At 38.9% G+C, this 26,902-nt stretch overlaps 2 protein-coding genes and 1 long non-coding RNA gene across 3 annotated transcripts; all 3 read right to left on the bottom strand.

Moving 5' to 3' along the window:
* Positions 1-7,584: 7,584 nt before the first annotated feature.
* LOC146477318 (uncharacterized) lies at positions 7,585-10,039 on the bottom strand. Its single transcript, XM_085113511.1, has 2 exons — positions 8,513-10,039; positions 7,585-8,420 (listed from the first exon to the last, which is right to left on the bottom strand). Exons 1-2 carry the CDS (start codon positions 10,037-10,039, stop codon positions 7,671-7,673), a joined length of 2,277 nt encoding a protein of 758 aa, XP_084969637.1. The 3' UTR covers positions 7,585-7,670.
* A 353-nt stretch (positions 10,040-10,392) lies between these two features.
* On the bottom strand, positions 10,393-13,639 carry LOC146477317 (uncharacterized). The gene is made up of 9 exons (XM_085113523.1): positions 13,087-13,639; positions 12,943-13,008; positions 12,800-12,853; positions 12,337-12,558; positions 12,000-12,065; positions 11,854-11,910; positions 11,619-11,681; positions 11,181-11,514; positions 10,393-10,841 (listed from the first exon to the last, which is right to left on the bottom strand). The coding sequence occupies exons 1-9, from the start codon at positions 13,213-13,215 to the stop codon at positions 10,393-10,395; spliced, it is 1,440 nt and encodes a 479-aa protein (XP_084969649.1). The 5' UTR covers positions 13,216-13,639.
* Positions 13,640-15,185: 1,546 nt separating this feature from the next.
* LOC146477316 (uncharacterized) lies at positions 15,186-26,086 on the bottom strand. The gene is made up of 4 exons (XR_014865434.1): positions 25,932-26,086; positions 17,128-17,223; positions 15,667-15,853; positions 15,186-15,336 (listed from the first exon to the last, which is right to left on the bottom strand). It is a non-coding gene; the product is annotated as an uncharacterized LOC146477316 (long non-coding RNA).
* Between the last annotated feature and the right edge of the window lie 816 nt (positions 26,087-26,902).

The raw sequence follows: 26,902 nt of genomic DNA, 5'->3' as shown, positions 1-26,902 counted from the left end.
CGCGTGGTTCTATTATCATGATGAAGCCCGTGAGCAAATAGATCTTGCAGTGGTGATGAAAACTGTGGAAAACGTTTGCAGCACTCTGGGGTTGAAGCTTGACCAGACATGGGAAAGTTATCTGACGGAGTTACCGAAGTTGCCTTAGACCAGTCTATATCTTTCTTCTTTGGAACTCGATTATTACGATGAAGATATGAAAAAACGCATATTGTATGCTCTTTATGACGGCCCCTGTGGACTAAAATGTAAAGATTTTAATGAAATGGAAGCTCGCGAAGATCATAACGCGGAGGCAGCTGGCAACGTTGACTCGACTGAAATGATATGTCCTGAGAACATTATCAGAAAAGAAGAAAAAGTGATGGATCTTGACTATGTAATTAATGAAATTCAAAACCAGTTCTATTTTTAAAACAGTAAAGTGTGTACATGATTTGATTGTGAGTCAGTTTGCGCTTGTCTTTGTCTTTGTTAACATGGGGCTCTCTCTGTCTTTGCTTCGAATCGACTTTTATCGCTATCGCTTTATAGCAAGTACTATCATAAGCGTAGAAACAAGTGAGGTGAAATTGCTTAAAGAAAGCTTTTGTAAATTACCAGGCTCCAATCTTGAAAAGTTGAAACAACTCTATGCTGAAGTATTCTCGAAAATTAACTGGGGGCGATTGGTGCTATTTTTGCGATTCGCTAAACAGCTCGGTTTAACCGAGGAGGAATGGGAACTATTATTTTGTTTTCTTGTTCCTACTCTTACCCAGATTCGAGAACAACTATATCAGTGAAACATCACCTGGAAATGAATCATTAGTGCTTCGACCTTGGAAGTAAACACAAGTGATGGGTTGCTTTCCACAATCACCCTCTGTAGGCTTAGAGAGAATTTTTAATCGCATTCGCTGTGTCCTCGCTTGCTGCGGTGGGAAAGTCATTGTGAAAAACTCTGAGTTTTGCGATGGAGAAAAAGCTAGCCAGCATTTATCTCAATCCAAGTCACCCCGCAAGTTTCGGTGGTTTAGATGCTTTGTACAGAGCAGTCAAAGAGGACGGCAAGAGTAAGATTTCTCGAAAACAAGTCCAAGATTGGTTGAGTCAACAAGATGTTTACACGCTACACAAACCAGCCCGGAGACATTACAAAAGAAGTCGGGTGATTGTACCTGGTATAAATGCCCAGTTTCAAGCGGATTTGGTCGACGTTCAAAAACTTAGTTGCTATAACAAGGGATATAAATACTTATTGACTTGTATAGATATCTTCAGCAAGTATGCTTGGGTTGTTCCCTTGAAGACGAAACAGGGCCAAGAGTTAGTGAAAGCCTTTAAGAACATACTTTCGTCTGGGCGCAAACCCATAAAGCTTCAAACAGATCAGGGCACTGAATTCCTTAATCGCGTATTTCAGAAATATCTACGAGAAAATAACATTGATTTCTTCACAGTCAATTCAGGACTCAAAGCATCAGTGGTGGAGAGATTCAATCGGACATTTAAAAATAAAATGTACAAATATTTCACAGCCAAAAACACCCTCTGTTACATCGATGTGTTATCTCAGTTGGTAAAATCTTACAATAACACTTACCATCGTAGTATTAAAATGAAACCAAGTCAAGTCACCAAAGCCAACGAAGATAAGGTGTGGGACACACTCTATGGTGGTGATGTGCAAAAGCGAGTTCGCTTCAAATTTCAAGTGGGAGATCGTGTAAGAATAAGTAAGGCTAAAAGAATCTTTGAAAAATCTTACCTTCCCAATTTTACTGACGAAATGTTCACAATCTACAAACGATTTGCGCGTCAAGTACCCGTCTATAAACTGAAAGATGATGCTGGAGAGATCCTAGACGGGGCATTCTACGAACCTGAACTGCAAAAAGTAATCAAGAACGATGATGTCTATCGAGTTGAAAAAATCTTACGCAAAAGAAAGCGAAACGGGGTGGTGGAATATCTTGTCAGATGGAAAGGCTACGAAGATCCAAAATTTGATTCCTGGGTTCCTGGAAGTGATATTTCGAAATTGTAAAGTTTTTTTTAATGCGATCAATAAAAGAATGTGAAATTACAAAATGACTGTTTCATGCCTCCTTATAAATTGAAAATATCTAGAGTTAACTGTTCATTTGAACACAAGATACGATGGAGGTAACACAGTTCTACCTTCACCTTCCTAGCAATAGCAGCCTCGATAAATTTCCCAAGAATACGCTAACAGAGTACCGGGTTTGTTTACCTCAGACAATCAGCTTGACCGGGGACTGGGAAGTAGCCCTAACAGAAATTCATTACCCTCATAGCTGGAATAATGTGCAAGGAAATTTTGAGAATCGATTTTACCTTCGGAACCAAGAATTAGCTGGGGTCTGGGAGGCAGTTATCATTCCACCTGGTTATTATTCTTCAACTGAAGAGGTTCTTTCAAAGATGAACGAGTTGATCGGGAAGCGTTTTGGCGATGACGTAAAATTTACGTACGATATGCTTAACAGAAAGGTGACTGTTAATTTACAAAACAATGCAGAAGTTTATTTTGGTGACATAGGATACGTGCTAGGATTTACTCCGGGTAAGGTTATTTCCAAAACATCGACCGCTGAAAGAGCAGTAGACTTGGAACACGGATTTCATGATCTTTATATTTATTGTGATATCATACAGTCACAATTTGTCGGAGACGCACTTGTTCCCTTACTTCGAATCGTTCCCGTGGAAGGAAAAGAAGGGCAGAGAATCAGCAAGTCTTTCATTCGCCCGCAATATGTACCTGTCAGCAGAAGACCATTCGAATCAATCGAAGTCAACATAAAGCGCGACACAGGAGAGTTTGTGCCATTCGAGTTCGGAAGAGTATTGCTTACACTTCATTTTCAACAGAGTCGTCCCGTGAACTTTTAAAGAGTGACATGAAGAAAATTCATACTCCAAATCACAAGTTGTACGAACAGTATTATTTAGATCAAGCCAAACAAAAAGGTGGAAATTTACCAGCTTTCCATGGTGGTCGATTTCAGCAAGGGTATGGATTAGGTTCCATATTTAAAGGCCTATTTCGATTTGCTGTGCCGCACCTACGACAGGGTGTGAAAATGCTTGGTAAAAAAGCTTTGCAAACTGGTGTCAATGTTGCACAAGATGTGTTAGCTGGAGAAAACTTTAAAACGGCGCTCACTAAGCAAGGTAAAAAAGCCCTGGGTCTACCTTCCCAAAATTCTCCTCAGTCAGGCGCAGGTCGAAAAGGTACAAAAAGGAGAGCGCAGCCGAGAGAAAACAGTTTGCCTCCAGGCAAGAAACGGAAAACATCTCCGCAACAGCATAAAAAACTCGAATATAAATATTCCTTCTTAAATTAAAGGAGAAAAATGGCTTTTGTTCATCACGAATCTCAAGAATGCACCAAATCGGAACTTGATCTCTTTACGATTCCAGCTACGCAGACATCTACCACCAAGGGGCAATGGATTGAATATCACCCCCTCAGTAACATTACTGACAGTAGCCCTATAGAATTTAACGTCTCTGGAACTGGAGAAGAATATTTGGACTTAGCAAGAACCCAGCTGTTTGTAAAGGCAAAGATCACCAAAGCAAACGGGGCAGCTTTAGACCCAAACGAACAAGTGGGACCAGTGAATCTATTTCTACATTCCCTCTTTTCGCAAGTGGATGTTTCTTTGAACGAGCGACTTATTTCCCCATCGACCAATACTTATCCATATCGTGCCATAATTGAAACATTGCTGAACTACGGAGGAGACGCCAAATCGAGTCAACTATCAATGGCCATGTTTTACAAAGACACTCCCGGGAAGATGGATGTTGTAAACCCTGTGGAAGAAGAGGATAATGCTAATATGGGTTTAAACGCTCGTTATGCATTTACGAAGCAAAGTAACACGGTCGATATGGTGGGCCCCATCCACAGCGATATTTTTTTTCAAGATCGGTTAATTTTGAACGGAGTTAATCTACGACTAAAGCTTAACAGAGCCAAAAATTCTTTCTGCCTAGTCTCATCTGCCCCCGGAGCTAATCACAAGGTGGTTATCACAGAAGCAATCCTTTATGTTCGAAAAGTAAAAGTGGCCTCTTCTATTGCTTTGGGACACGCGGCTGCACTGAAGCAAGCGACAGCTAAATATCCTATCCGCAGAGTTGATTGCAAAGTTCTCTCCATTCCAACAGGGTTCAGTACCTTTACGCCAGATAACCTTTTTCTGGGTCACATTCCGAAGCGCCTAGTCCTAGTATTGGTAGATTCAGCAGCTTATAACGGGACATATGACTCCAACCCGTTTCACTTCAAGCACCATAACCTCACTCAAGTGGGCGTTTACGTGGACGGGGAACAAATACCACGAAAACCCCTGTTTCTCAAATTTGACGATGCCGGTGGTCAGAACTTTATAGCTGGATTTCAAAGCCTTTTTTCTGGTACTGGAAAGCTTTCCCAAGATGCAGGCAATCAAATAAATCGAAGTGATTATGGCTCTGGCTACACAGCCTTCTGTTTTGACCTGTCCCCAGACCACTGCTCGGGTGATCATTTTGAGCTTATAAAACAAGGCAACCTTCGTGTCGAGCTTCATTTTAAACAAGCGCTTGCCAACACGGTTAACCTCATCATCTATGCCGAGTTTCAAAACGTGATTGAGATTGACGCGAGCAGAAACGTTCTATACGACTACACAAACTAGAATGGATACCATTCAGCTGGCCCAAGTTTTGAGAAAAGATAGCTATACGCGTGGTGTGTTTCAAGGGGTGTATCCTTCAGACCAGCTACCCACAAGTGTATCTTCCTACCCAGCCTTGTTCATTGCCAATGTGGATACAAGTGAAAAGCCTGGTTCACACTGGGTTGCGTTTTATTTCACCAAGGACAAAGAGGCAGGATTTTTCGACTCTTATGGATTGCCTCCAAGCAATTATACTGGAACATTTACTAGTTTTTTGAACAATAATTCTAGCAGCTGGAAGTTTAACACTTTGACATTACAAAGCATGACAAGTAAAGTGTGTGGGCATTATTGCTTGTATTTTGCCTTATGTCGATGTCGAAATATTAGTATGAGCAGCATTGTATATCGTTTTTCCAATAATAAACAACGCAATGATTTTCTTGTTAAGCACTTTATCGAAAAACATTTCCCTGTAATTTTCCAAAAAAAAAAACCCATCACACTCCTATAAACAAACAAGCAGCGAAACCACAGCATCAAGTTCAATAAACACACTGTAATTAACTTTGAACGTATTTTATTGAGTGATCAAAATAAAGAAAGTGATTTACAATAGTAAAACGTCTGATATTGTTATTTATAATCGCAGCCATCTAGCAACTTGCGGGCGTGGGCTTGCAATTTGTCGCCTTTGCTTCTTCGCAGTTGGCTCGTTAGAGGGTGGGGTAGGTAACCAGCGAGATGGGCTATCTGGAGTCTCGTCTCTAACTCTTGTTTTAAACTCTCGGATGGTGCTCTGCCTCTGCGGATTTCGGACTATGTTCTCGGGAATATTCATTCGTGCCAGACCTCTAGCAAACACAGACCAACCAACAGGCTCGAAACCTTTTCGATGACGCAGCGTATCATTCACTAAATCCACTAAATGAGAGCCAGATATCGGTTTGTTTTCATACAATAGCTCCCCCTTTTCGTTCCAATGCAGCACGTTCTGGTTTTCTTTAATTTTATCCAACAGCTGTCTTGCCCCAGACTTGTACAGTTTGGGTACACTTTTCATCACTTCTTGTTCTACCGTTGATAGCGCAGGTTTCTCGACAGGGGCCGGTTCTTCTGTTGTTTCCTTAGCTTCTTCTTGTTTAGGTGTTTCCACGGGCTTAGGTGTTGTTAGTTTCACGTGAAGCGGTTCACTTTTTCGCTGATCGTAGTAAGTAAGATAACGCTGCAAGACTTGATTATATAGTTTTGCTTTCTCTTCATCGTCGAGTTGTTTACTGGATAAAATTTCTCCCATCTCACTATCCAAATTTTTCAGTGTTTGTGTCACTGGTGGTGTTAATATTTGCTGACGTTGCTGTAAACGCTCTAGTGTTGTTTCAGGCACGAGAACCATTCGTTTAGCGTGATTCATTTTAGAGAAGAATCGAACTCAACACACGGAGCACGGGTGGTAATAAAATACTTAAAAAATTCCCTCCGTGTTGCACTAATATTTTCTTTTTCTTGTTTAGTGGAGTACTTTTTTCAGCAAGAGCAATCAGTGATTTCTTGTGCTTTAGAAGCTTTCTTTTGGCTGGTCTACTGACAGGCACTGTTTCTTTAAGGACGTTCAAAACACACTCGCAAATGGTTTTTACCAAGCTGTCGTCAGCCGTTTTCAAAATCGCCTTACGTTGAGCAGGAGTACACTTGGTGAGAAGCTTCAAAAAATCGTGGTTCTTTCTCAATCGCTGGGCCATGCTCAACTGACTCACAACGCTGTGACAAGGCTTTTTTATACCTTTCTGACGTAAGCGTACTGTGTTTCCCCGGGGAAAATGTTAGCTCGCAACCGAAAGTCAATAGGAGTCTGTGCTTTGAGATCGCATAATAAATAGCCATAAGGCCTACTGGTTGTATCTTGGAAGGATTCTAACATGTATTTGGAATGGCCTGGAAACATCTGTTTTGCTAAATGAGTGACTTGGCTGCTATCTCGCGGAGACTTGAACAAAACTAAGTAGTGACAGTTCAGACTCATATCTCTAAGTTCTTTTCCACGGTGGAAAATGTTTTGTAGAATAAAAATGACGCTTAAGTTACGGTGATGACATCCCTTGGTAAACAGACTTGTAATTCGGGGACAATTACTAACCTCCTGCATGAGATCATCAATGACTACAGCATTTCTTATGGAGGGGTTAATCATGGATTCTAAGTCAGTGGGAACTCCTTCCACAAACTGAATGTTTGGAATACTATTTTGCATTTCATCATAAGCGGACTGATATAATGAATAACACCATATAATATTCTCTGGTGCACCATCAATCATCTCCTCACCAGACTCTAGCAAACGTTTTACAAATTGACTTTTTCCACAGCATGTCGGCCCAGCAATAAGCGCTGGAAAAGGGTGTTTCCATCTCGTGTCCATGATCACAACTGACTGTTTGAACTGTGTGCACTCTCATTTATAGAAAAATCGTTTTAGGTTCAGCCTCTTTGTCATACACACGAATCATGTTAGTGTTTTGTAATTTAGCAAATTGCAGCCAATATTTTCGCTCCAACTCTGTTAACTCGTGTACTAGTCTTAAATGATCTGCTAATCGAACTAAATATTTTGACCCACAATCTGGTATCGGACAATGTTTACATTTCCTCCGCACCATGTTATCTCTGTGAAAGTTGGATTCCTACTGAACAAAACTGTTAATGACATGAAATTTATTGTTAATTTAACACGAAACGACAGCCAAAAGCGCCAAAAGCGCCACAAACGCCACATTTTGGCGTTGTGTTTCCCAAGGTTGCGCGTGGGAACTCGCGTGGAATACACACGCTCGCGTGGCTAAGCAGAAATCAAGCCATGATTATATCAAACCATGGTTATTTTCAAAATACTATGTACAAAATGAAATTCTTTAAAAAAATTAAGTCTTCAAAATATGTACAGTGTAAAGGGGGTGAAAACCTATATACAAGAACTCAAAATTTTTACAATACTTATATGTCTAAAGGCAGTGTACTCACTCCATCATCCAAGACTTTGCGTTTCGGATAAAAGTATGAAAATCCATCACGAGCTTGTTGATAAGTATACATGCTATTTTCAACTACTCGAAAACCTTTGTTTATCCCTGAACTGCTCTGCTTGGTGAGTAAAACACTGAGATACTTATCTTTGCTGATTTCATTACACCTTTTGTTCACACCTTTACAGCTAAATTTGTCTTCTGGTCCGAAACAATAATACGTTTTACTGCTAAGTCCAATTATTCCCTCCCCCGACCATTCTTCTTTAAAGAGCCCAGGTGTTCTCTTGTCAAAGGCTTTGTGCTCAGGGGTGTCTGTTCTTGGGAACCTATTAGATTTTTCTTTCTCATACTCGACTCTTAATTCAGGTTCGACTAAACTTTCAACCGATGGACCCGAAAGAGCAACATAAGCACTGTCAGTGTCAGTTTCACAATATTGAAAGTCACTTCTATCTAAATACTTGTCAAAAAAATCAAAATAAAATTGGAGCATTCGCAACTTTGCGTACTGATAAACAAAAAAACCTATTTGCATTGGTAAATTTAACTTTATAGTTTTCTTACAGCTTTGTATTTCATACGTTTCTCTGTCAATCTCCTCAATTTGTCTAAAAAATGGGCTGTTTATCAGTCGGGAGGCTTCTGTTTCTTCACAGAACTTCACGTCTCTGTGGCGCTCTTGATCAGTAATGGTTTTTCCGTAACTGGAATTTCCAACCTAAAAGAAAAGGAGAGATAAAAAGAAGAGAAAAAGAAATTGATTTACCTCAAACGATATTATACTTAAGAAATTACTTTTAGTTTTCTTACCAATTTCATAGTATCTGCTATGATAGCCTTGTTGGGATCAACATCCCCTGCGCGTCTGGCATCAGAAACAGCTTCACCAAACGGCTTGAAGCACGGAACTGGAGTATATTGTATAATCTGATAGATTTTAGTGACTTTCAGCCCGTGTTCCAGGTACCATTTGATGAGGGGAGTTGCAAGCAGGATCTTCTCACCGAAATAACTCCCGATCAGACTGCGGCGAGGACGACGCATGAGGTTGTGCTTTTCCGCGAACGCTTTCATGTATGGCCCAATGTCGTCTCGTGATATCTCGGTGTTTTTAAAAATTGGGGGCATTTCTGAGAATTTCTGTTTGAGAGCCTCAGGTACACGTATATCGCACTCTACTACTCCAAAGAGAATTCCCCTCTTGATGGCAGACAGGATTTGTTTTTCGTTTAGTGTGACGTAGTTGCCAAATGGGCGGCGGAACTTGGACTGTATGAAGTGGATGACTTCCAGGTTGGTTCTCTTCAACTCTAACCATTGACATTCATACATCTCGACGAGATTATATCCTTGATCCTTGATATACGCCGAGATGTTTTCCGTTTCTTTCCTGAGCTCGACCATTGGTTTCTTTCTCGTATCGTTCATTTCCTTGCCCTCGTTTAAATAGCACTGATGACCATGCCAGTAGCATCCATGGAACTGGAATACAGTCTGGGATGGTCCGTGAGAACCGTCCACAGGCAGCCGTTTCTCTCCGATACGTTTTTCGATGTCATTCATTTCGTGACGGATGTTAATGTTTCTTGAGTGAGCCTCCCATTCCAACCATTGCGTTGCCATTTTCACGTTTTGTTCAGCTCTAAACTCGTTCTCCTTTCTTCTTCTTGTAAAAGAGCCCGTGGGCATCTCCTGCATTATTGCCCATAAGTACAGTCCATTTGCGTCATATCCAACGACTTTCTGACAGAGTTTAGGCGTCTTTCCTTGTGATTTCATCTCATGTTCTCTGATCACTGTTTTTCCTGCTTCGTGGTAGCGGTGGAAGATGATAGAAGGGCCGCCAACCAAGTTTTGTTTGAAGAGCGTGTACAGATCTTTGTTTTTTTCGTTAAATAGAGAAAAGAAGATACCAGGTTCCAGAGTAGAAAAGAGATAGATTAAAGTGATGCCGGGGATGGAAATGCCTTGCCGTAGCATATCGATTCTTTTTGCTTTCCAAAATGCACTCATCTTTTCTAATGCGTCGCAAAAAGGCTGAACGTCAAGGTTGTTGTACCAGATTAGGAAGTCTCTGAATGTTAGCATATTGTTGTCTGTCCACACTTGCTGACAGTATTTATATTCCTCGAAGGATATGTTTTTATTGGAGAGAGATGAATAGAATGCCTCATGGGGAGGGAGTGCTGGATGTTGGAGCTTGTCAAGAGAGTCCACCCATTCGTACGGGAAGAATCCAGGACATTCGTAAGCTTTCAGGAATTTTTCGTAGCTAAAACCAGGTGCTAGAAAGTTCGTGACGTCCAGGAAACGGAGGTGCTCAGTTTTTAGACACATGAAATTATTGTTACGCTTGATCGTAAACTGTACTTGCTCTTTTTTAACCATGACGGGAAAGAGAAACTCTTTCACTGCTTTTAAATCGTACTTTCCAGAGTTAAAACCAATAACTGGGAGTTCTTTTAAGAAGTCTTCTAGTCTCTCTTTCAGTTTTCTCAAAGGACTTTGTTTCATCTTCCTGGGTTCTGTCGGTTGTTCTCTGTCAAAGTCACTTTTACTCTGTTCTGGGAGCACATAGTCTAAAGCTCGATAAAAGGACGGACCTTGCTCGGTAAGTTCCTCGTCGTTTATAAAAGTACGATCCTCCTCCGTCTCTACCTCAATATCCTCTTCTTCACCATCAGTATCAATTATATCTTCTCCTTCACCTTCTTCATTTTCTTCCGAACTTGTTGCAGGTCAGCCGCTGAAGTGATCTGGAAGGGTGCGTCAAAAATATGGTTGTTATTACGAGAAGCGTAGTAGTACTGCAGTGCACCTGTCTCATTATTTCTTAAAATGAAGCCAAACGAAATGTTCAGTTTATAGACAGTGGTCTGGTCTGTGAAGATGTCGTCAAGATATGAAGTTATCTCTTGAGGTTGTAAGGAAGACAGGCGGAAATTATACCAGTCTAGAAGGCGGTTATTCCGACTAAACCTTGTTCTTATCTGATGCCAATGGCGTGTAAACTCTGGTGTGACATCCTGCTGTTGGTTGTCAGGGAGGTTGCTGAAAGCCCTTGGATCTTCAAGCCAAGTTGAACTTGTGGTTGCTGTTGTCTTTAGAGGACTTGATTTTGATTTCTTTTTTGTCGGTTCTAAACAAGAATAAAATTAGCTTACAAAATGTTTAAATATAAGTGAAGCTCCCATCAGTGAAGGTATGATCATATTTAAAAAAGATAATTTTTGAACATTATCCTTGCGTGATGTTTACATAAACTGTGCAATTAAGTTGTTAATGGGGTTTGACCATTATAAAATAAATTAACCCAAAACGTTATTTATATATATGCTGATTCCTATTGTCTTTAATGTAATGAGTATCTTCACACACCATTGAACGAATGTGACACAAAGCAGTTGATTTCGCATTTAACAATAAAGGTATCGTGCAAAATCTGTAAAATCGCTTAAAACTTAAAAAAAATACCAACCTGATCGGTTTTCACTGGCTCTTTTCTTGGCCGTAGAGGTTTCTGTGTGGGCCGACTTCTGATGAGCTCGGAAAGGAGCCATGTTTTGAAACTTCTCACCGCATGTTTTACATGTGAATTCGCGTTGTGCTGCCCTCCGAGTATGTACTTGCGTCTCGTGACGTTTCAAGTTGGACTTGCGTCGAAATGCCTTATCGCACATGGAGCACTTGAAGTTATTCTCCTCTCTATGGATCTGCTTATGTTGAGTTAAATTTTTTCCTTGAGTGAAAATTCTCCCACAGGTTTTACACTCGTGACGTTTCTTTTTTGAAGGAATTATTTGCTCCTTGTCCTATCAAAATAAATTACAAACAAAACCTTTACATCACTCCTGTTCAAAATAAAAACGCATTTAAAAAATAAAAAAAATATAGAAAAATAATAAAAAGTCTATACCTTTGCAGGTCTTTTTCTGCCGCCCCCGCTCTGGAGTGTACGTTGCGCGGACTCATTAACATTCTAAAAGAACAAAAAAAAGTATTGAGAAAAAACTCCGCCTTCTTATGGTGCCTTTAGAAACTTAAACAGTCAAGAACACATTTTCACAAGTAAAATGTTATTCAAAACTAGAAACGGCGACTGGAAAAAAAATCCTGTGTCAATTACTCAGAATATTGAAAACCAAACTTACCTCTACGCTAGAAAAGTTTCCCTCTGGAAAAATACTTCTCGCTTTCATTGCTGACTCCTAAAGAAAAAGCAATCACAATGAGATGATAGCTTAACATAAAAAGATTTTTAAAAACCCTTTTTATTTTCTGTAAACGTCAAACTTACTTGTTTTAATTGTGAGTATCTTTCCATCATTTCATCGAATGCGCTTAATGGTTCGTTGTCCTGTAACTAAGGAATAGAGAGAGAAAATAAAGTTTGTCAGTCACTACGACAACAGATCGTGAAGAACAAAGACTGCAGTGTGAAATGTCAACACATAAAAAAAGCTATTGTTTAAAATTTACTGCATCAGTGAGTAGATTTGCGGTATGATTCAAAAGAAATTTCAAAAGTTTATTAAAATCCATGTCATGGTGTCTTTAAACTAAAACTTAAAACGGGGGCTAGAAAACGAGAAGCATGTTCCATTATATATAATCGCTATGTCGTAAAACCTCACCTCGACGCTAGAACAATTTCCACGAACTTCACCTGAAGAATTACTTCTCGGTTTCATCGCTGACTCCTTAAGAGAAAGCAACCACAATGAGATAATGGATAAACATAAAAATGCATTAAATATTTTTTTTGTCTGTGAAAGTAACGTCAAACTTATTTGTTCTAGTTGAGAGAATTTTTCAATCAGTTCATCGAAGGCGGTTAACGGTTCGTTGTCCTGTAACTAAGGAATAGAGAAAGGAAAAAGTTTGTCACTCACTACTACAACAGATTGTGAAGAGCAAAGGCTGCAGGGTGAAATATCACCACATCAAAAAAACTATTGTTCTATAATTTACTGCGGTATGACTCAAAAGAAATTTCAAAAGCTTATTAAAATCCATGTTATGGAGTCTTCAAACTAAAACTTAAAACGGTGGCTATAAAACGAAAATCGTGGTCAATCGGTCTTTTTTAAAACTAACCTCAACGCTAGAACAATCTCCACGAACTTCACCTGACATCTCCAGGTCTGATTCCTAAAAAAGACAGCCACAATTCAATGAGATAAAGACTTAGCACAAATAGGTACTTAAAAAATCGACCTTGCAAATATCATCATACTTACCTGTTCCGGTTCGGAGCATGTTTCCACCAATTCATTTAACGCGCATGTAGCTTCGTTATCTTGCAACTAAAATATGAACAATATGTTTGTCAAATTAGAAAAAAGCGAAAATGATTTAGAGTTTTAAGCCATCTGGATACGTACCATTACAGCAGTACCGCTAGTTGTCGCGTGGTCCAAATTAACAACCTCTGTTGTATGCTCGGTTGGAAGCTTAAATAAAAAACATTCGATTAGAAAATATTCTGTAGACGATGAATCGACACAGCTCATCAGTAAATCGGTATAAATGCATGATAACTTACCTCAAATGAAATATCTTGAAAACTGAGCTCTAGAAGCCTCTGGTACGCTATCGGGATCAAATCTTCAGGAATCTCCATGGAAGTTGTTAAATTCTCCCATTCTTCCATGGTAGAACATCTGTTTGACGCGGCTTCGATATCGGTAGAGTTGGTGAAAGCCATCGTAATAAAATTATTCGTTTTGCGGGCAATTTACGAGAACCTCAAAAATAAGATTTTTTACAAAATCCAAATGCGAGATAATGCGTTTGCTAAACGCGCGCTTTTATTTCGGCAACGACCAATCAGCGTTGGGCTGCTTACTTGTCAAGGACCCATCAATCAAAAGTACCCCCTAACCTGTCAACACACCCACACATTCTTTTGTGACTTCATAATTATTGCTTATAAAATTTCCCGCGCATTTTATAAATTTATTCCGCCTCGCGTTAATAAGAATCCACCAAAAAAAATTTTCTACCAACACATAATTTATGCTGCATAAATTAGGATATTCCCGCGCATTTTGTTTTAATTTTATTCTGGCTGCTCACTTTATGTTCATGGCTGCTCATTTACCGGGTATAATTCGGTGCACCTATCACTACTTACATGTATTGTGTACACCGCTTCAATCACACATTTTTTCCGATGGCTAAATTTAGTTTGCAGGTATCACATGTTTACCAAACGGAGTTTGAGAGCGGTTTGTAAGCGAAAACAACCACGACCACGAAATGTTGATAAGATTATTTCTTTCGCTCCCGTGAAAACCTGTTTGTAATTAAATAACACTTAGTTTTAAGTCTGTGATGCATATTTATACGAACGTATAAGCTTGAAATGCGTCGTTTTCTTAGCAAACGTTTACAATTTCTTCGCTGTAGCATCATTTTAAGGTTCTTGACTACTTTTATTAAATTTCTCCTTTCATTTCTGTCTCACAGTTGCTTAAAAGCTCTGTTAGCTATCTGAGACTACTTTCATATATACTCTTTGTACGTTGTTTGGTATATTTTTTTTTTGGGCATCTGTGTTGATGAGAAAGAACAATTTTAATTTTAATTGTTGTTTAAAAAGTGTAAATTGGCTATCAGCTTATCCTGATTTTTAGGTAAATATTTTCACAGCAATCACCATTATGAGGACAGACATAGGAAAATGGTGTGCAAAGCAAGGTAACAAACACCACAACCTTTTTGTTTTAATTTTGCCTACAATGAACTTAGTGGTGGTTGGACACAGTCCGAACAGCATCATGGTGGCAGCAATTGGCCAATCACATCACACCACAATCACATCATTTACCAGCATGCCCATTGATAGCACCTTGGTGCTGCTCTTTAAAAAGGCTCCCGAAGGAGGCATGGGGGGCGGGGGTTGGGGCTTTTTTAAAATTTATTTATTTCCTTTTTTTTTTTTTGGCCGAGGGTGAGGTCATTGATAACCGACATATTTCCTGGTTCCAGCTTGCAGAAAATCCCCTGAGACTGTAGCCTTCCTCGTAGACAGAGGAAAGATTGTGTGACGAGCCAAATGAGCGTCTGCAAGGGAGGCTACTAAGGCCGCTGCTTTCGGATAGTAATATTTGGTACCGGAAACGTGTCAGCAAATTCGAATGCCACAACACAGTTACAATCAACGGAATTTGAAGGAGATCCCAGCGAACTTTTAAAGGGTTGAAAATAGAAATCTAGGGAACAACTGAAAACGCAGTGAAACATCCCCTGACTTGGAGCCAAAAAGTCACTTATCAGCCTTGTATGGCACGTTAACATGTCAAATATTTGACGTAAATCTAAAAGGATCTTACTGTAACTGTACGTTTTTCTACAGAAGAAACTGCATTTCCCACACCTTTGAGCACTTTTTCCAAATTGGTGTAGATACGTCGTTAATAGCTCTAACGCAGCCCACGCAAGTTGCAGAGAAAATCACACAGTCTAATCAGTCAAAACATTTTTTTCGTTTACGTGCTTTTAATGTCATCCCACTTTAGCTTACACTAGTAAAATCCTTAATTTAATCTTAAACGGTCTTCACAATTAGTCGTGGTTAGTGCCCGATAGCAAACTAATTCCTCGTTATGTTCGGTGCTTAACGACATCACCTGAAAAAGAATAAAAAATGTTATGTTACTTTTACTCTCACTTTTTTGTAATAAATTTCTTTACATTACAGCTATTGATTCATTCATTCATTATAGCTGTTGTTTAGTTTTTTGACTGTTTCATTATGTTACTTTTTATCGTTGTTCATACCTACTTTTTATTCTTGTTTTCTTAATGTAATTTTAAAATTGTTCTAGCTTTAATTTAGTGATTAGTTGTAATATATAATTTTGTCACTGGAAGCCTTCTTCAAGGAGTGTCAATAAAGTTTGTATTGTATTATATAATTTGTATGACTAAGCTGCACATTTAAAATCTGGGAAACTTACTTGGAAATTGGCTCACACACATCACGGCACACCTTGGAGCAAATCTCCACCGGTTCGTCATTGCCTTCTCCCAACTCCTTCGTAGCATCTGGCGAATGAGAAAGATCTTCAGAAAAGTCAGAAGACTTTTCTCGATCAAATAGTCGTACATCAGCATCGTTTCCATAGTCGTGATTTCGATCCCAGACTACGGATGTACAACAACAAAAAAGTAGATTTATCAGTATTTTACAAAAAAAAAAATCCATCAGATTTTTCTTTATCATTGCCCGTTCCGAAGTTCATAAAGGAGCTGGGCCCTAGTTTGCACGTTGTTTAAATTACGTCACACGGAGAAATTAATAAAAAACCATCACCAAGTTTGGTTATGTTTCACTGCGTAGTCACCAGACTGTTACTTGTCAAAGGTCGCCCAAATTCCACATAAATGTCTTTAATTCTGAGATGGCGTTCCCCAAATCCCAATACAAAGCCTCTAATTTTTCCGACTACCTTGAAAGCCTTCTACATGTTTGTAATCTAAAGACAGAAACTCTGACTAAGGAAGTGTTTCCGTGATACCGGCGCGACTTTCATTCCGGTACGAGGTCACTCCAGTTCCCTCTTGTGGCTCTTTATTCGTTTACATGAAATCAACACAAAATCTAATACCAGACCGAGTCATACTGGTGCGAGTTCACCCCAGTAACTGTACCGGGGCGAGATTCTCATTCCGGTACGAAAACTCATTCCGATGTCATGTAAACGCGGTACGGCTGTTCGCTCCAGCATGAAATCACTCTCCTGGGAGTCTGGAAGAGGTAGTGCATGTGCATTCTTCGACATCCAATCCAATATGGCGTCACCTGGGCGTCACAATCACGTTTGTCGACATGAAGTGTCCATTCATGTAAACACGGTATGAAATCACAATAATATACCGGTATCAAACTCGCACCGGGGCGAGTTTTCCCATGTAAACACCCCCTAATTTAAATTCAATCTTTCTTGTGATGGACTGATTATATTTCTTTATTATTTCTGATTATATGAAAATTCCCAGATTATATGAAAACTCATTCCCAGTCTCCATCTGAACTCCGCAACGGGCTATTACAGTGACTTTTTTCTTTTTTCCATGCATTGTTCCTCTGTGTTAACTGCTATACACAATGTAAATTTTATCAGCAAATGGTGCATGCGTTTCAACTCAGAAAACAAATGTTTTATAAAATGTTATTCACTTATCAATTTGGAGGTTTTGGAAGCAAAATTCACCTTCTAAAATCTAAAGCACTTGATCAAATTGGATTCTTTCTCTTTTTGACATGAATGCACTCATTCGGAAGACTAAACAGGGGAGTTCAGCTTAAGTTTAAAAGGGGCAGAAAAGTTCGCCCTTCGATCCTCTCTTACGATTCGTCATGATCACTGTAAAAGAGTCTACTCATTCTTGCATTTTCTATGTTTTATTTTACCTACCTTTGCGATAAGATCGTGCAGTGGTGGACACAATCAGAAGAGCAAAAATAACAAAGAAAATGGCCTTCATGGTGAATCGATGAACAGTTGACGAATCTAGAAAGATAAATTTCGAACCTAATTATACAACGATTAAAATTAGACTTCGTGTATAGGATGAGCAGAGAAATAATAACAATATGATAAATGATGCCGTTTGTTGTTATTATTTCTCTGCTCATCCTATACATCTATATATCTGCTTTAAAAATAACGTATAATTGCAGGGGATTGTAGCAAGCTCTACAGAGCTTTTCAAAGGAGATCCCTCGTGACATCAGTGAGCTTACATGAATAGAGCAGACAAATACAATTCCTAAATCTAATATTTACGAGTTTTGTTGTCCAAGGAATTATTTAATAAGTATAACCTCAGAATATGCACAACTTCTCTCTGTTCATCGACACTTTCTCAAACTCATTAATAATTTATCAAGAGAAAACAAAGAAAATCACTACCGTGACCGTGGTTTGGATATGTGATCCTAATTACCATAAAATTTTGCCAACTTTAGCCTTGAATTTCTCCAAGAATTATTGATCATTTGAGAAGCCATATCAAACACTCGAAAGTGTGTTTTATCAGATATCCAAACACCTCGAAGTCGTTTAAAAAACTCGGCTGCGCCTCGTTTTTTCAACCTACTTCTCAGTGTTTGGATATCTGATGAAACACACCTTCTCGTGTTTGATATATTACGTGAACAATTATGGGACTGTCGTCGAGGTGACTAGATAATTTACCATCGATTTTACGTCGGGAGTTGCCGAGACAAACTTCAAAAACTACTTGACAATGACCTTGGAATTGAAAAGATGTTTTATTTCGGCAAAATCCATGTCATTGGATTTTAGTTTGTTTGTTTGTTTTCTTGTTTGTTTGTTTGTTTGTGTTTTTAAGAACGGGAGACTAAAACAAGCGACGCACTAAAAGTGCACATGATGTGAACTGATGGGTCTGCTCGCAGTTTGAACTGGTTTTACGCTATTATGATAACTTTGGAGATCTTAGCTGTTTGAATATCACTGTATTCACTGTATTCCGCGAGTTCATGTAATATATCAAACACGAGACACAGTGTTTCATCACATATCAAACACCGAGAAGAGAGTTGAAAATACGACGCGTAGCGGAGTATTTTTGACGAACTTCGAGGTTTTTGATATTGTGATGAAACACTGTGACGAGTGTTTGATATAACTTCTCAAACAAACTGATTTTGAAGGGGAAATTAAGGATACAAAAACGAGGAGTTTTTCATCAAATATCCAAACACGTCACGGTGCATGATTTCCTTTGTCTTTGGCTTTTGAATAATTAATGAGTTTGAGAACTATCTGTCAAGGGCAGGACGAACGAAATACTGTTCTATTCATTCCAAAAAAAAACGAATTTCTCCGATAATGAGAAAATAAAGGAAAATTGTGTGTACTCCAATTCCAAAATATTCTGAAAAGAACGCACTCAGTTTTAACACGTAATTGGCGGCACGACTTTAATTAAGCAACCTGAGTGGATCTTACAAAGTGATTTTATCTAGAGTGGGTATGACTCGGGGATTTTAATGCCATTTAATCAAAATCATTCTCAATTGGGAATACGTTCCCTCAGCTTATATCTACACTACACCGGATAGCTCTTGCGCCTGCACCAAAACATGGCGGGTAGCGCTTTCGTTCACACACAAAACGACCGGCTGATTTCGGATAGATTTTTGAACCGGAGCGATGCTGCGCTTCTTCGGTCTTGAAATTGAATCATCACATATCGGATAGGTTTTCGTGACACTTTCTTGAGCGGTGTGAACAGAGAATGAACCGAAATGGAAGTCAACGATGAGGAGCGAGGATTGGATTCCAATGGAAAGATAACGGCGGTTATTGGGTCACTTCTGTTCACAACAGGCCGTTGTAAAGAGATAGCCTTACTCGTGAATACTCATAAAATACTAACCAAAAGGAGGATTTGGGTGTGACTTCTTAAAGGCGGCTAATATGATTTCAATTATCCAGATTCTCGACATCAGAATGAAAAGTTTAGTACAAAAATCCAACGAAAGGGAAACGGCCATAAAAAGTCAGCCTAACTAAACCGGCGGTAATAAGTCTTCTTCGTTCGATTGCATAATCTGTAAGACTTACTATAATAAAAATAACGTGTCTTAACAGAGATTCAACCACAGGCACATCCAAACCAATTGGTGCTCGATGAGTGGGCGTTGTAAACGGTCAAAGGTGTATATTAGATGTTCCAAACGGTTCGGCGTGCAGCAAGTTTCTGAATAGGGCATTACCACCTCGTGTAAGAACAAGTAGAAGATAAAGTACTGGGATTTCTGATCACACTGTTTTCCGGCGATTTCTTGGTTGCAGATATTTCGTATTCAGCGACTGAGATTCTCGCAAAGTGCGCTTTCTTCAAGAACTTAAAAGGCTGTTTCTCACTTCTCGAACATGTACAGGAATTAGACTTTTTTGTTTTCATATCACACCTGTGTGCAGTGATGTCCGCCTTTTTAAAATGACTTTTATGAGTCCATGCAGACATTTCTCGGTTATCAAGAGCTTTAATCCCACCCAGCGCTTAGATATCATGCGTTAATGATAAATTGCGTCAATATAGATTCATTTGTTGCTTCGCTTGCCAAAGCATTTCCAGTTCACGAAAAGCCGCGAAATAAAGCTCTTCGGGCGATTTCTGTAAAAGCAAACAAGAACGCTGCAGAATTTTACCGCAGGTTATCTCACATGGGTGGGACCAGCAAACCTATACAAGGTACGGCTGTCCTTTCAGTCCTCTAACGCTCCGTTCACATGTTACTTGCTTTCCGTATGTTTTCGTTGAAGATATTTGGATCACAACAGCAAACGAGCGCTGAAAAGTTACTTTCGATCTCACGTTGCCTTACATGTACTTGACTAAATAACTTCTGCTAGATATCGCGATTAGGTGTTTTTCCCAAGTGACTCTGCTCTTTGAAAGATTAACGCTCTAAGGATGAGGGGAACGTGATATAATTGCAACTCAGCCAACTAGTTCACAACAGCGCTTACCTTCCATTTGGTGTAGCCTCTTAGTAGTTCTCCAACGTTTAATTTGCTCACTAGTCTCAACTTATGAAACTTATCTTTATGAAGGTTTGCTTTATGCGCCATCAATTCAATCAATTACACGTATCGGTAATTTCATGCATGCATTTTATTGGTTGAAAATAAGCGAAAACCATTACCTCAAAAACCTACCGACGATTCCAGAAATATAGCTGATAAAGGAAAGCGCCCTAATAATTAACAAATTAACAAATTAAACCGACAATGCAGACAATGTCTGTCTATAGCTCCACATGAACTTAAGTGTCATTGTCTGAGAAAGTGTTCCAGGGACCGAAACTTGTGGTCAACCGATTTGGCTGAAACTTGGCACAGAAGTTGGTTAACATGAGATATTTGAAAAGCCAATTTGGCTCACTTCTCTGACTTTAAGTTTTAGAGTTTCATGGGGGTCTCATTTTTTGCCCTTTGAGCACAAAAAATCCAGCCTTTCAAGGGTCATTTTGAAAGTGCCATAAAACCCAACTGGTAAATTGTGCTGCCAAATGAATTTGACGATGAATATTACTATCATAGAGCTTTCATTTCATGCATGTAACTTTGCCTTCAAGGTATTGGACAGAGAGGAGCCTGGGGCTAGAGTTTGACCAAAATTAATGTCAAAATTACAACTCAAAATTGCCATTTTTCAAACAATCAGTGTATCTACCTGCCTTCTTGCATAACATCCATACCTAAATCATTATTTACTTTAGTGACCCAATTATCAAAATCAGTTGAGAAAAATTTGGCTTATCACGGTTTGTTGAATTTTTGTCACAAACACTCCATGCCTCTATAAGGTCATGCAAAATGGAATTTTGAGCATAATTCATGCCATAAACAAACCAAATTGTTGACATGAAGCCCTTATTCTGTATTTGGTCAGTGAAAATGAATTGTTGTAGCCAAATCAGTTTAATTGTTTAGAAATACTCTGATTCTTACCTTACAATTTCTCTTAAAGGCCTTTGATTAGCACAACAAATACCCTGATTTAGCAAAACAAGGGTTAATTTGTACTTTGAAACCCTGGTACCCATCAAACAGCACAAATGATGAAGGCCTTACCTCGATAAAACGATCTTTCTAAACGATGCTTGAATTTTTCATTGATTAATATTCAGTTCCAAGTCATCATTCTTCACCGTTGCTCCAAGCATGGAAAGTTTCTATATTTTGTCAGGCCTGATTTTTATTATGATTACCAGATAAAGTTAGCTTAACGAAAACGTTCGTTAGCATATAATCTATGTCTGTTAACAGCCTGAACAGTTCTTGTAAATACCCACCAGTAAAGGAGCATGGCCATGCATACATAGATATATACGTAGAGATATACGAGCTGCAGTTTATAGCAGTGTCGATGTGACCCGTTACTTCAGAGTCCTCTAGAGCGGAGTAAATGAAACCATCCGTCAAGAAGGAATGCACAGTTAGGAGAGCTCGATAGTAAAACAAAAAACTTGTGTTGCTAAATACAATAACCATGCTCCATGCTTGGAGCAACGGTGAAGAATGATGACTTGGAACTGAAAATTAATCAAGGAAAAATTCAAGCATCGTTTAGAAAGATCGTTATATCGAGGTAAGGCCTTCATCATTTGTGCTGTTTGATGGGTACTAGGTTTTCAAAGTACAAATTAACCCTTGTTTTGCTAAATCAGGGTATTTGTTGTGCTAATCAAAGGCCTTTAAGAGCAATTGTAAGGTAAGAATCAGAGTATTTCTAAACAATTAAACTGATTTGGCTACAACAATTCATTTTCACTGACCAAATACAGAATAAGGGCTTCATGTCAACAATTTGGTTTGTTTATGGCATGAATTATGCTCAAAATTCCATTTTGCATGACCTTATAGAGGCATGGAGTGTTTGTGACAAAAATTCAACAAACCGTGATAAGCCAAATTTTTCTCAACTGATTTTGATAATTGGGTCACTAAAGTAAATAATGATTTAGGTACGGATGTTATGCAAGAAGGCAGGTAGATACACTGATTGTTTGAAAAATGGCAATTTTGAGTTGTAATTTTGACATTAATTTTGGTCAAACTCTAGCCCCAGGCTCCTCTCTGTCCAATACCTTGAAGGCAAAGTTACATGCATGAAATGAAAGCTCTATGATAGTAATATTCATCGTCAAATTCCTTTGGCAGCACAATTTACCAGTTGGGTTTTATGGCACTTTCAAAATGACCCTTGAAAGGCTGGATTTTTTGTGCTCAAAGGGCAAAAAATGAGACCCCCCCTGAAACTCTAAAACTTAAAGTCAGAGAAGTGAGCCAAATTGGCTTTTCAAATATCTCATGTTAACCAACTTCTGTGCCAAGTTTCAGCCAAATCGGTTGACCACAAGTTTCGGCCCCTGGAACACTTTCTCAGACCACGACACTTAAGCAATAAAAGAAACAGTACTTTGATGGGATGTTTCAATACAAAGTATGAAATATGGAAGACTATAAAGCTGCTCTTTAAAAGTTTATATATCAGAACGAAAAGAGATTGTGCACATAAAATGATGTTTGTAGACGTAAGAAAACGTCTTTACGCACGCATAAATTAGAAAGCGCGCGAAAGCAATATGCATACATTACAAATATACAAGACGGTCCAAAAAAAATGCTTTAAAGGAATCAAGCAGGGCGCCCAGCGAGAACATTAAAGCAAAGCACTTAAAAGGTTGTGTCCTGTGTTTTCCATGAGGCCGTTTAGTTGCCTTTTAATTTCATATTTGTGTCAGCTATAAACTGTTCAGATGCTATAGCTGAAAACTTAAGCCTCAGAACATTTAGGAAACGGAATGTTATTTACCGAGTTGAAGGAGATTTTACTGACAGAACAGTAAAATATTGCTAATGGAACGCGACTCTCATGAGCTACTCATTCTCAGTGAGCCATTCACGGCGCGTTGTTATCAGCGGAGTTACTCTCTAGCCAAGATTCCAAGGTCATCAAATTTAATAGTTTCGATGTAGCTTTACCTTACAACATTGTTTATGGCTTTGTTGTTTGTTATAACATTTATTCGCTATGGCCGAAAGCGTCAACGTCCCATTCATAACCATTCATAGATATGTACACGTGTAAAGCCAAGCTGCTGTATAGTACAGCTTAGACTACTAACTTAGTCAGTAGACATTCAGGTGTAAAAGTGCAAACAAGCTGTTCAAAGTGCACCTTGCAGTTCTCAGCGTTATGCAGGGAAGTAGGTATTTGCTATCAATTTATCAAAACATTTTCCTCCTCACACTGCCAGTTGGAGAAGGGTTGGCTACATTCCCTACTTTTCAATAATCACTCCTGTGTGGTGTGGTTGAGTCTCCACAGCGACTTCCCCCAAGCTTGTTCGCGTCTTTGTTTGTTTGTTTGTTTGTTTTTTTATAACCTGTTAACCAATACTCTTCTCCGATCCAGCATTCATCTTCCAGTGCTGGGGATATAAGTTAAGTTTAGTATTTCCCGTATTTCTTCAGAGCGTATCGCATCGTTGCCTTACGTCCTGAGGAACAGTGACATTAACTACCTGTTGCATGAGTCACGAAAATGCAAGCCGAGTCAGACATTAAAGTTAATTCGAATGTTTAACGAGATCATGATTTGGTCCTTCAAAAATGAAAGGAATTAGTTCTCCAGTGTTTAATTTTTTTTTTAAAATTTGAGCTGACATTTTGCCGAAGGATACAATACAATTTCAGAATTTCTATGCGATTAAGGCCTTACAAAATTTACACATATACCACACAAGTGAATAGTACCTTTCGCGGGCGCTGATTAGCTAGCTCGGAGGTCATGTTTTAAATGTCGAGCGCTTCTTAAAAGTTATTCTTTCGATTTACCGCTTCAAAATGGTGTAATTTCCGTTTGAAAACGGCACACTTGAGTCCACAACATGTTGACAATATGGCGCCACAATTTATCCGGTTCAATGAATAAATCAAATGATGCTTTGACGTCACATAGGTAGGGGTGAGTGGGTCCCCCCCCTCGCGATATAAGCGACAAGAGTATATTTTGATTGGCCTACTTTTGTTGAAGACAATCAGAACAATACATCCCGAGTAGGAGAGGGGAAAGTTTAATGAATAAATGAATGTACAGATTTGTGGCTACGACGAAGAGAGAAAAAAAAAAAAAAAAAAAAGAAGAAATCGACCCGTTTTTAGACACGGTATGCCCCTCAGGGCATCCCGCGTAAAAAGAATTTGATAATGCTAACGAAACCTTAACTCGTGCCGCCTTACGGCCCGAGTAATTAAACATGTTCAAGCGCCACCTTCATGATTTTACTGGCCTCGCGGATATTGCGCAGAGCAAAGGCTTGGGGAGAAGCCTCGACATTTCAATCGCGCGAGTGCATCAGTAAGGACATTGTTAACATCGAACTTCTCCCTTTTGTTTATCAACGGTCTCATTAAAAGACCAATTCTTGCTTAAATGACTCTTTTAAGTCCATCTTCTCTATCCATTCACTGATTCAACGCACCAGTGCGGCTCAAGTATGTTAAGGCTTGGCTTAGGCAGACCAAAAAAAAAGCAATTGCAACTCTACAGAAATTAATTGAAAAACCACCAAACTTGGTAGTGAGCAGAAGTTGATGACCGTAACTCACTTCTAACTTCAAAACTTGAAATTATATATCACATGACTTCTTTATAATTGTTTTCTTTGCCCAAAGAGAATATTGGAAAATGGGCCACCGAGTTTATACATAATGAATATAAATTGAAACATAGTTAAAATTTAAAAAAAGCGATCTCTGGCTAAAAATTTTAACTATGTTTCATTCTGGCTACGGCCCCTCAATATTTTTATATAAATTGAAACGTTTCTCTTGTTGTATGGTTAAGGAATTGTATAACAACAAAAGTCACGTGCGTTATTAATCTTCCTAATAACGTTGCATTAAAACGAAAACCGATTCCATTCAGGGCATATTTAGTGACTTTGTGGTAGAAGCTACAAACACATGTGCTGATCTTTTAGTCGCAATGAACTATTCTTTGCCTATCTGACAAGATCTTTTGACTCCTGCCGCTCTCGAAACGCTTAGAGAGAAACCACGCTGATGTCCACTCTCGTGGTTTCTCGGAGAATCTCTGCATTTACTGCTGTTATACTTTGTAATGATTAACTGACCATCCACACCCAAAAACATTAATGAACAGTTTCGGTGCAATACTTTTCGGCTGCTACTGATGCAATTTAAAAAGTTGGTTTGGAATTTTTTAAATTTTCACTTGAAGATAAATCACATTAGGAGGCGTTGTTCATCCACCAGCTGTTGGGAGGCTCACTAAGCTAAGCAGAGAGGTAACGGGAATCTTCGTAGGTCTTCTTTGTTCACAAGATACTTCTTCATCTATTCTATTCATCTGTCATCTATTCTAAAACTGTTCTATTGACATCAATTCTACAAGTATCCCTCAAATCCCGCCTTACTTTATAGTGTACAAAAACATGTTTACGACTGTATGTCAACTGAACCAAGGCCAGGGGGTCCCTACCGGAAATAAGAATTGGTTTTGCCAAAATACACCAACAGGAAAGAATAATACAACTGTGACCCTGCATAATCTTGACGAGATCAACGCTCTTCCCCGGCTCAGACGCCTGAGCGAGAATACAAGAGATTACTGACAATGCATCCGCCAGTTACTTAAAAGCGCTTACCTTTCTGGGCGGTAGTCAGTTTTCTTTCACAGTGTTTTACTTGAGATCGGGCTCCAACGTAGCTCTTCTGCTCCAACTCTCCTTAAAACTTATCCGCCTTTACCCACTTCCTTATATATGTGCTTCTTGCACGTACAAGTGGTCAAAATTATGGTGCATCACAATGTTATCTTTTAATGGATTAGTGGAAAAAGGCTAACCAGTGACTGATGGATCAGAAAAACAAGTCTTATTATGTAAAATTCATAGATGGTATCGATCGTATTCATCTGATATAGAAAATTACCCTGACGTGAGGCAACTTTAATAAATAAATAAACACGAGTTTTACACGTGTAAACGAAAATAACAAGAAACTGACCATGTACAATTTTACAAAAGAACGCATCAAAAGGACACACGAAACCACAATATCTTACAACAAGAACTAATGTCCGCGCCCTGGGCATATATAAAAATTGCAGGATAAAGCTTACTAGGGTCTTACTAGTACACGACCGAAACAATAGGCCTTATCATGGTTTTTGACGCCATTTTGACTGGTAGGCAAACACGTCTTGAAATAACAGTGTCTGTGTATGGAAATCCAATGTCAAATAATTTTAATAAAACATCGCTTCTTCATCGCCTCTCCTAAAGGTCCTGCCGCATGATAAGCCACTTATCAGTTTTTAAATCACTAAAGTGTTATATTTCCATCGTATCTAAATAAACAATCAAATAAAATAAATTACGTGCACGAGAACGGGATGAAAAGCAAGGTCACCAAAGCGGCACGTTTATTTTCTGTTTACAACCAACTTTTCTGTCAAATCTACTATTTTCTCCTACAACAAGCGAATAAAAAAAATTCCTCTAGTTTACAATTGTGCTTACTGAACATTTGCAGTGAACTGGTTATATATAAAATGTCATATATATAAAACAATAAATCATATATCATAAATGGACCACAGACGGAATTTATATTC

This window comes from Pavona decussata, unplaced genomic scaffold (assembly GCF_977016875.1).
Source record: "Pavona decussata unplaced genomic scaffold, jaPavDecu1.1 SCAFFOLD_71, whole genome shotgun sequence".
NCBI lineage: Eukaryota > Metazoa > Cnidaria > Anthozoa > Scleractinia > Agariciidae > Pavona > Pavona decussata.
Note: the sequence above shows the minus strand (reverse complement) of the source record. Positions and strands in the feature narration are given on the sequence as shown.

Bases quoted from the DNA above. Each gene is read 5' to 3' on its own strand.
- LOC146477318 (XM_085113511.1), bottom strand. From the start codon at position 10,039: ATGTGTCTAAAAACTGAGCACCTCCGTTTCCTGGACGTCACGAACTTT. The intron at 8,421-8,512 runs GTAAGAAAACTA...CTTTTCTTTTAG, and splicing joins TAGCAGATACTATGAAATTG to GTTGGAAATTCCAGTTACGG.
- LOC146477317 (XM_085113523.1), bottom strand. From the start codon at position 13,215: ATGAGCTGTGTCGATTCATCGTCTACAGAATATTTTCTAATCGAATGT. The intron at 12,854-12,942 runs GTAAGTATGATG...TGTCTTTTTTAG, and splicing joins CATGCTCCGAACCGGAACAG to GAATCAGACCTGGAGATGTC. The intron at 12,559-12,799 runs GTTAGTTTTAAA...TCTATTCCTTAG, and splicing joins GAGATTGTTCTAGCGTTGAG to TTACAGGACAACGAACCGTT.